We start from the raw sequence: 10000 nt of genomic DNA, 5'->3' as shown, positions 1-10000 counted from the left end.
TACTTATACTTATACTAAGGTCTGTGGATTATGAATATCCAATAAACACATTTCTTTTATTTTGTCAAACTCATTTTGTGGTGGCACGCCCCATTTTTGTATGAGGCAATAGCAAGGCAACTGCTCTTGCCTGCACATGGCCCACATGCTTGAGCCCAGATGAGAAAAAAGAAACCCCCAGACACACACACACACACACACACACACACACACACACACACACACACGCAACCTCAACCATCTAATTTAGTTTCTGCTTGCACACCATGACACGCAGTTTTAAATTGACATCCAATCAGAGATCCATATATGTAATTGCACGTGGTTCTCGGGGCTATTTGTGTTTTTATTAGGAAGCAGCAACCGGGACTTTGGGCTCTCTACCTCTAGAGTGTGTAGCTCATGTCTGCATCAGTTATGAATTATGGAGCTCATACCTGCTCTACTCTACCTGGACTGATGTTGTTGATGCTGCAGACTAGAAGTATTCCACTAATTCCAGCTAGTTCTTAAGATGCTTTTTAACCCCCCCTCCCCACCTCTGGTAACCCTATATGACCCTATATATGCGGCCTACATTTACACTGGCACTGATGGAGGGGGTTTCTCATGGAACATTGTGATACCATGATCAAATGAATTTTCAAGTGCTTTATCGGTATGCATACCGCGCATCGCTATGTGGCTCAGCTGCCTTGTGATAATTTTGGCGTATGTGTGTGTATTCTGGTTTGCGGGCGTGTGTGTGTGTGTGCGCGTCTGCAGTGAAGAGTTGTGTGTCCCTCAGGAGTCTGCAGCTGCATGGTGTGTGTGAGGTGAGTGTGTCTGTGGCGCAGCAACTGTGCAGGGAGGGGCTGCGTTGCCTGGAGACCCTGGAGTTCCACTCGACCCCCGTCAGTCCAGACGCGCTGCTGCACTTTCACAGTGAGTTAAAGCAAACACACACACACACACACACACACACACACATACACACACACACACACACACACACAAACACACACACACACACACACATACAGAAAACACAGCAAACACAGACACATTAACAAGCACAGACAGTTCACCCAACTTGACTGCTTGACTATTACTGCTCAATCATTATCTCGATCTTTACAGTGTGTGTGTGTGTGTGTGTGTGTGTGTGTGTGTGTGTGTGTGTGTGTGTGTGTGTGTGTGTGTGTGTGTGTGTGTGTGCGTGCGTGCGTGTATACATACATACGTGGGTGCGTACGCCTGTGTGTGTGTGTGTGTGTGTGGACACATGTGTGTGTATGTTTGTGCAGGCATGTGTGGCCAGCTGAGACGTGTGTTAGTTCAGGTGAGCATCAGTGACTACTTCCAGGACCCTGACAGAGAGGAGGCCCACAGACACTTTAACCAGACAGTCAACAAAATGCAGGTGTGTGTATGTGTATCAGTGTGTGTTTGTGTGTCCATGTGTCTGTGTGGGTGTTGGGGATTGTTGGAAGGAAAGAGAGAGAGAATACTGTCCAAGAAAGGATATATTATGTGTCTGACATTATGAGTCTATCTTGGGCAATTAAATAACGTGTGCGTGTGTGTGTGTGTGTGTGTGTGTGTGTGTGTGTGTGTGTGTATGTGTGTGTGTGTATGTATGTGTGTGTGTGTGTGTGTGTGTGTGTATGTGTATGTGTATGTGTGTGTGTGTGTGTGTGTGTGTGTGTGTATGTGTGTGTGTGTGTGTGTGTGTGTGTGTGTGTGTGTGTGTGTGTATTTTCATACAGGCACTCCAGAGTTCTATCCTCTCAGGAATCCTTCACCTCAGGCTGGACAGGGGCTCATCCATGGAGGGCCAATGAGGTTCAGCTCAACACTGTGCCACAGACCAACAGAACATATCAAACCCAACAATGTCTGTTGACTCATCACTACTCACTGTGATAAGCAATCTACCTTGTGTTAAAGATGTCAAAGAAGTCATCAAACTCATCACTAATAACTGCAATGAACAATATATAGCCTAATGCACACAGAGGAGGTTGAAGTCTGAAGTCTGGTTGAAGTCGATACTCATTGATAATCACTGTGATAAACAATCTTCTTTGAATTATCGATTTAGCATAAGCCATCAGATTCACCACTAATTACTGTGATATAGAATATATATTTTAATGTCCGTATGCAGATGCAACAGAAGTCAATCAGAGTGATCAATAATCACTGCGACAAACAATCTAATTTTGTACTACAGATGTCATCACACTCATCACTAATTGCGGTGATAAACAATCTATAGCATAATGTTTACCAGTTGCAACAGAAGTCGTTCAGACTGTTGTGGACTATCTGTTTTGTTGGTGAGTGATGGCTAACCCACCGCCGATGGTATGTTCCAGAGTGGGTAGCATTGCAAACAACAAGCATCAATAGCTCCAGATGCCATACTAACATCTCCAGAGCAGAGCTGGGACGTGAGTGATTAACTTGAGAAGCACTTTAGGCTTTTAGTCACCTCAAACACTGTCTGTTATTACAAAACTCACTGCGTTAGTCTTTTTAAAGGCACACTGAAAAAAAAGACTAAACCTGTCATCAACCTCCCTCTCATTTATGGACTCCTGTAGTATAGTTTTACTGATACTCCCTTCCAAAGTTCTTTGTCCCCTTTAAAACTGTTACAACCTGTTTTTCTGCCAAATACTAGTGTTCCGCACTAAAGTACAACACATCTATTTAAAGTCATACAAGGCCAATGCAACTCAGTAGAGCAGCTCTGTTCTGTCAGCTAAATGTCAGCGTCTGTACTGTGTGTTGAGATATCTCCACTGTGCAATACTACAGCGCTGCTCTTTGATGTGGCAATACTAGAGCTGTGTGTAATCAACTGCACTACTCATGGTTTGAGCGGAGTAGAGCAGCTGTGTACTACATTACTTCAGGCTAGCTTTGCACATAGGACTCTAGTTTCTGTGTTCTGAGGCAGAAAAGGCGTACTTGAGTCAACACAAGCTCACCTTTAATCAACATTTCAGCTGTACTGTTGTGGTCTATGGGGCAGCTGTTCACTAAACTACACTTGGACATCAAGACAGTGGTTGAGGGGTGGTAGTCATCAGCTAGATGTGAGTCCACCTTGTAATAATATGTACAAATTGTGGGAGGATGCCATTTATTGGAAGCCTGTTCAGAAACAAGTCTGTTTCAGAGTTGACTTGAATATGTGCAGGTCAGGCAGCCACATAGCTGCACATGGCTGCATACCATGCACAGTCTGTAAGTGTGGAAGATGCATCACTGTAAGTGGGGCATGTGTACTTTGCACACTAAATTAGCTGTAATCTGAGCGGGCGCCACTGGCTGCCAGTTACAGTTCCGGATATCACAACCCCACCACCAGACTAGTCACCCACCTACCCATCCATCCAGCCCCCCCGTCGCCCCCAAGGCCTCAGCCACATACCTCTGGACCAGCCCCCACCACTAGCCTTAAGGGCAACCCAAATTCATAACGAGATCAAACGAAAGTTTGGAATGACAGTCTGTCAATCCTTCAATTTAGGGGGCTGAGAGTACAAATATGGAACTGTGACCGAATCACACTTGCGCTGACTTCTGTGAGGTTGGTGCTACATTCAGGAATGTGAAAGGGAAAGGGATATGCAGCAGCTTTTTGGCGTTTTTGGCATGCTGAGGGCAGAACAGCTGGGCTTTGTCATATCTAAGAGGGCATAGTTCTTGCGAAGCACTGCAGATGGTGCTGTTACTCTCAAACTCAATAAACAATAGGCTTAAATGAACAGCTGCTCATGGCCAACAACTCTCTCTGTCTCTCTCTCTCTCCCATTCTATCTTTTTCTCTGTCTTGTGTTTGTCACTGACTTTGACACTGACACTGGCTGTTTTTGCACACTCTCTCAGAGACACATTCTACACAAAACCTATCAATCCATCACAAGTATATTTGCCCTCTTCCCACACTCTCTCTCACACACACAAACGCACTTATAATGGGATAGGGCAGTGGACTTATGAAGGGAATATGATACAGTATCCCTCTCATTCAAGTATATGACGTCATGCTTCTCCACCAAATAATATGAAATCCTCACAAACACACATTCAAACACATGCACACACACATTCACACATACCAGCTGCTACCCTCAGGAAACACTACAAATAACTCATATCAATGATCATACCTCAGACTTTGATCATAATGTTTTAACATCCTGGTTCCTAGTCTATCTGTTAACTGCACATACACGTGACACGTACCTCACTCCTCTCCTGACAAGTCATTTCTCATCTCACCTCTTGTACATTTTTTACTTCACCTTAGAGGTCTGTCAGTTTCAGTACTTTAAGTGTTTTATGACTTTGTTCTCCTGTTTCTGCCTCCAAGCTCTTTTGAAAATTGGTGTGGAGGACCCATGAAATAATAAATAGTAGTCTAGTAACCTTGGTTGCTTGTGTAGGCTCTTTCTTTCAGTTTCGTTTGTCTCATTTAATGTAGCGACAGACCACTCAGTCTGTCCTTGCACTGAATTTGGATGAATATATATGGGGGGAATAGTGAAACTGATGGACAAACAATGAATTAGGCTATGTGTATTTTTAAGGCGCTTGCCCACGCACATATACTAATGCGTGAGGTGCTGAAGTGAACTTTGGTTTAACTTGGCAAAGAACCTGTCCTGCACGTGGCGCATATTGTAGTCTAGGCAACAGAAAAGCCTGAGTGCTTTCATCATGTTCTAGGAAGAGTTACCCTTTAGGTAAGGGAAAAAATCTAAGCTGCCTCACAAACACTCCCTCTCATACACACACACACACATACTGACACATACGCACACACACGCTCAGGACTAGACAGAGGCTGGCGCCGACACCGACAGCACGAACACTGATATCCGTCACCCATTTCATTTGTGGTCAGATCTAGGAATACCTGTCCCCCACAGCCCCTCCTCTCCTTCGGTCTCTCTCGTAGCTTGCTCACTCACACACACCAAACACACACACACTTGCAAAGAGAGAGAGAGCGCAGCAGGGTCGGCTTACAGTTCTCAAGTACTGCGTGACAGCGGACCCAGAGCGCGAGAATGGAGTTTTGGCTGAAGCTCGCGCTCTGTTGCACTGCCGGTCTCGTAGGAGGTGTTGATTTTGACAATAGGTAAGTGTTATGTATTTGTTCTTCTTTCGATATATGTTGATTGCGCGACTGTTGGGCAGGTTTCTTAAATAAAAGTGCAACAGCACGAATAGTAAACTCTTTGAAGACTAAGCGCCGACGTATAGCTACCCCTCTGTTCAGTGGGTAAGATCACTTACACAAAGTTAAAAAGAAAAAAAGCAAGCCGCCTGTGAATAAAATGTAAGCGGATTAAAATCTGTGTGAGAGTCTGTGTGGGTGCGTTCTTGCTGTGGTGCATAGCCTACGTCCGTTTGTGTGTGTGCATGTTCTCATGTCTGTGTCAGAGTGTGTGTATGGTGTGTGTGTGTGTGTGTGTGTCTGTGGTTGTGTTAGGGGGTTGGAGATGCATTTTTTGTAAGTGAGGCAGAACGGGCATGCGGGACCGCGCTCAGTGCAGCTCCGGTAATTCAAGTCCGAACACGAGTGGCAACGGACGAAATATGCGCTGCGCGTGGAATCATCGAGCCTCTGGCGACTTAAAAGTGAGCGCGTGACTGTGCGAACATGATGGTGTGAATATTTTACCATAGAAACACCACAGGACCACACACGCAGACCTTTGCTAAAGCACGTTTCACAAATTGGTGCCTGTGTGGTTTGTGACTTCCAGACAAGTGGGTCATAGTGTGGTGATGCCAAACACAGGCAACCAACCAATAAGCAAAACATTCATACTGTGCATGTGATGACGTGAAACTCCTCGGCTTTTCAGAATGGGATGTTATGGCGCCAGTCTTTATTTTTGGAGCTGTATTCATATAGGTGTAAACATTATTTACTGGTTGGCTGCCTTCAAGAAGCTTTGATCTGCCAATTGGTCCACCTGTTTGTACCTTTGTCTGTGGGTTGTTAACACAGAACTGGCCTTTGACAGGTTACCGAGGCCACTGGAGCTGACCAATGGGCTATGCTGGTTTGGCTCCAAAGTGGACTGCTGCTGGGGTTGGAGACGAGTCAACTGGGGAGAATGCCAACGTAACAAACAACACGCACACACACACACACACAAACACAAGTACATGAAACATAAACACACTTGCATTCACATATTTATGAGAGAGACACACAAGTGTGCTCATATGATTACATATGCACAGACTGATACAGTAAGCTCACACACACACATACTGTACACAGAGAGAGAACATGCTGACTGCCTCTTTGTCTCCACAGCTGTATGTGAGTCAGGCTGTAAATACGGTAAATGTGTCGGGCCAGACAAGTGCGAATGTCAACCAGGATACACTGGCAAAACCTGCAACCAAGGTACACACACACACACACACACACACACACACACATGCCTAGCCCATTCTTGCAAAACCTTCAACAAATGTACACAATCCACACACCTCCATATACTGTATGTAGTTACACATATTATGCATGCATATTCATAGACTAATTACCATTGACTGCAGCAAAGAACAGACATTCAAATGTGACATAAAATGTGTCCATTCATAACACAAATAGTAGCCACACATTCACCCTGTCTCTTATTTAAAGCCTGCATGCATCCAAACATATATAAATAGTTCCTGTGTCCATAAGCAGTTTGTCGGCATTTATTTGCTGAGGACACTGACCCTCTTCTTATAAACAATGGAAATAGAGAGAAAGGAAAGAAGGAGGGAGAGAGAGAGAGAGAGTAATGGAGAGAGAGAGAGTAATGGAGGGAGAGAGAGAGAGAGTAATGGAGGGAGGCACGTGAAAACATTCCATTCATACTTCTGTAAGTGTGTGTGTTTATATTAACATACGCATACACATACACTGACACACTTACATGCACACACACACACACACATACACGCACACACACTGAGAGGAAAGGGATTGACCTCTGTTGGGCTCAGTGGGAACACAGGCCGTATTTAACCTGTGACACTGTTAGCCATAGATGACATGTTAACCCCCACCCCCACCCCCACCCTCTCTTTTCCTCTTTCACACATTCTACCCTTTTTTCGTCCTCTGCCCCCTCTTTCTTTCTTTCTTCCTCCTAGTTGTCTCCCTCATATTTTCCTCACCCCTGTATTTTTCTCTCTCTCCCTCTCTCCCTCCGCCCCTCTTTCCTGTTCTCTCTCCCCCTCTCTTTATCTTCCCATGTCTCTCGTCTCCTCTTTCTCTCCCCCCTCGCTCTTGCCCCTCCCTCACTTTGCTCTTCTCCACTCTCGCTGTATCCCTCTCTCTCTGGTCCTCTCTCTGTGTGTCTCTGTCTTTCACCCCTGTCTCTCTATCTCTTTTTCTCCCTCTCGTTCCCTCTCTATCAGTCTCTCAGTGAGATAAGTGAGGTACGGGCATATGTTTTTTTTAAAGGGTTTCTGCTCTTCTTTTTGTTGTTACATCTGGTTGTAAGGCTTGTAGTCAAGAGTGCAAATGTTGTGTGTTGAAAGTGTATTGATGTGGAAGTGTCAACGACTCATTTCATAAAGGACTGTTAAGACTCAAAATCTCTGTCTCTCCCTTTCTCTCTCCCTCTCTCTCTCTCTCTCTCTCTCTCTCTCTCTCTCTCTCTGTAGATGTGAATGAGTGTGGATTGAAGCCAAGGCCCTGTAAGCACAGATGTGTGAACACTCTTGGCAGCTACAAATGCTACTGCCTCAATGGATACATGATGATGGCTGACAACACTTGCCGAAGTGTGTGTGTGTGTGTGTGTGTGTGTGTGTGTGTGTTTGTGTGATTTCATTTTTCATAAGAACAGCCATAGTTTCCACAGGGAGCACTAAACTTCACCCCCCCTCTCTCTCAGGTCGTACGTGTGCTCTGGCTAACTGTCAGTATGGCTGTGAGATGAAAAAAGGAGAGGTCAGGTGTCTGTGTCCATCGCCAGGGTTACGGCTTGGACCTGACCAAAAGACTTGTGTAGGCATGTGCTTTTCACACCCACACACCCACCCACACACACACACACACACACACACATACACACACACATACACACACACACACACACACACACACACACACATTCTGGCATTAGTATACATACACCCACATTAACAAAGGTATGTGTTTTGTCATTTATCTGCCTACACTCCCAGTCAGGGCCATGCATTCTGTAAGCAAGCAGTAGCACAGAGAAACAGACACACAGTTAACCAAATGAACACACACTGCCTTACACAAGTGCTGAGCTGCAGAGCTACATTCCTGTCTCAGCATCTCAGTAGCTTCTCCATGCTCCATGTCCTTGTCTGTGTTCAGCATTACACTTTGCACCATGACAACCCAACAATCCATGGTCTAGAGATAAGATCCAGTCAGACATTGAACACACAACGGACATTTATGTAATTTACTTTCAAACAGATATTTGCTTTAGAAATACAGATGGATTATTTAACAAAATATTGATGTGATGTTTCAGCCTTCCTGTTTAGTGTTATATGGAGACGGAAGCCACTGATACAATTATTCCAATCTATACTGCAAAATTCCATAGACATACAGCCAAGCTAGTTATAAGCTAGTACATTGCACAGCATAATATTTTGTAAATATTTTTATATTATTATCAGAATGTGTTTTGATTTAATGGGTATAATTTTGGGTGCATAATATTTGCTTATATATAATATTTGGCTATATAATATTAGTGGTGAAATATGCTACATCGCAACTTTTGTTGATTATACAAATTGTGTGTTGCAGACGTTGATGAGTGTGTGACTGGCCTGGCAACGTGTCCACGGTCCAGGCGGTGTGTTAACACATTCGGGAGCTACCTGTGCACCTGTCACCCCGGGTTCCAGCTTCGCTATGCCAACGGCCGATACCAGTGTATCAGTAAGCAGACATGGAGCTAGAGTTTTTAACGGAACATATGCCAGGTTTTGGGGAAATAAGTTTATTTGCCATTTAGTAAGATAAGAGGATACATAAAATGGGTCATTGGCCTTCTGTTAAGGTGTGTGTGTGTGTGTGTCTCTCTGTTTGTGTGTGTGTGTGTGTGTGTGTGTGTGTGTGTGTGGTGTGTGTTTTCACAGGTGACCGATCCCTCTGCTTTGACACCCCAGGAACTAGGAAGTGCAAATGCAAAGAAAGTGCTCATGGGAAAGGCCTCTTCTGCAGACGTAATTAATCCCCTGTTCTCCCACGTCATACATCACATGAGAGGTTTCCTTCACAAGCACATTTGTAATGGCAAAATCTGGTCTGGAAGCCATCTGTTTGGATTGAGTATAATAGAGGCATTGCTTTTCCAGAAAAACCCAGCAAAAACAATATGGAGTAGATGATGCTGCAGTTGGTTTGTATTAGAAGTTGTGAGAGTAAATTCTTTGAAATCTGAGCACAAGGTGGTAGTGAATGAGTGTTGTGGGAAAGGATGTTGTCCCGTCTGCCTGCTGGATTAAGTAGGCTGTTTTACCAGTAAGGGCTGCTGAGTTTGGCAAGATAAGTGGTCATTATGAGCTTTCACACCATAAGCTTTTCACTTTGAGGCATTACACTGTGAGCATAACATTATTTAGTTTGTGGCCATTAGTGATGCCTCTCATCCAAAATGTGTCATTGAGAGATTCCAGATCTCTCGGAACATTTTAAAAATGGTAAAGTCAGTTTGAATTACTTTTGTATAGTATGTATAATATGGCTTAGTTATTGTATCAACTGCTTGTGTGTGTGTGTGTGTGTGTGTGTGTGTGTGTGTGTGTGTGTGTGTGTGTGTGTGTGTGTGTGTTTTGTGAGACACTGTTCACAGTAAAGTATGTATTATGCTATATACTGATGGTTGTTGTTGGTTGCAGCATTACTTAAGGTCACCATACAGCCACCTAGACCAGACAAAATGACCATTGTCCCGCCAATACCCGACATCGCCACACCAAC

The 10000-nt window shown here is 44.3% G+C and overlaps 2 protein-coding genes across 2 annotated transcripts in view; both read left to right on the top strand.

The window, feature by feature from the left end:
• LOC121690189 (F-box only protein 41-like) overlaps window positions 1-4374 on the top strand; it is a 13642-nt gene extending 9268 nt beyond the window's left edge. The window contains exons 11-13 of the mRNA XM_042070612.1: window positions 766-924; window positions 1287-1402; window positions 1749-4374. Of these exons, the coding sequence (XP_041926546.1) occupies window positions 766-924; window positions 1287-1402; window positions 1749-1823 (350 nt within the window). The 3' untranslated portion in view covers window positions 1824-4374. The remainder of the gene's footprint in view (window positions 1-765; window positions 925-1286; window positions 1403-1748) is intronic.
• A 459-nt stretch (window positions 4375-4833) lies between these two features.
• LOC121690423 (nephronectin-like) overlaps window positions 4834-10000 on the top strand; it is an 8788-nt gene continuing 3621 nt past the window's right edge. Inside the window, exons 1-8 of the mRNA XM_042070968.1 lie at window positions 4834-5140; window positions 6036-6136; window positions 6335-6427; window positions 7687-7806; window positions 7920-8036; window positions 8822-8956; window positions 9157-9243; window positions 9919-10000. The exon at window positions 9919-10000 is cut by the window's right edge and continues 479 nt beyond it. Coding sequence (XP_041926902.1) covers window positions 5070-5140; window positions 6036-6136; window positions 6335-6427; window positions 7687-7806; window positions 7920-8036; window positions 8822-8956; window positions 9157-9243; window positions 9919-10000 — 806 coding nt within the window. The 5' untranslated portion in view covers window positions 4834-5069. The remainder of the gene's footprint in view (window positions 5141-6035; window positions 6137-6334; window positions 6428-7686; window positions 7807-7919; window positions 8037-8821; window positions 8957-9156; window positions 9244-9918) is intronic.

Source organism: Alosa sapidissima, chromosome 18, assembly GCF_018492685.1.
Source record: "Alosa sapidissima isolate fAloSap1 chromosome 18, fAloSap1.pri, whole genome shotgun sequence".
Taxonomy (NCBI): domain Eukaryota; kingdom Metazoa; phylum Chordata; class Actinopteri; order Clupeiformes; family Clupeidae; genus Alosa; species Alosa sapidissima.
This window is presented reverse-complemented; position numbering and strand designations above follow the sequence as displayed.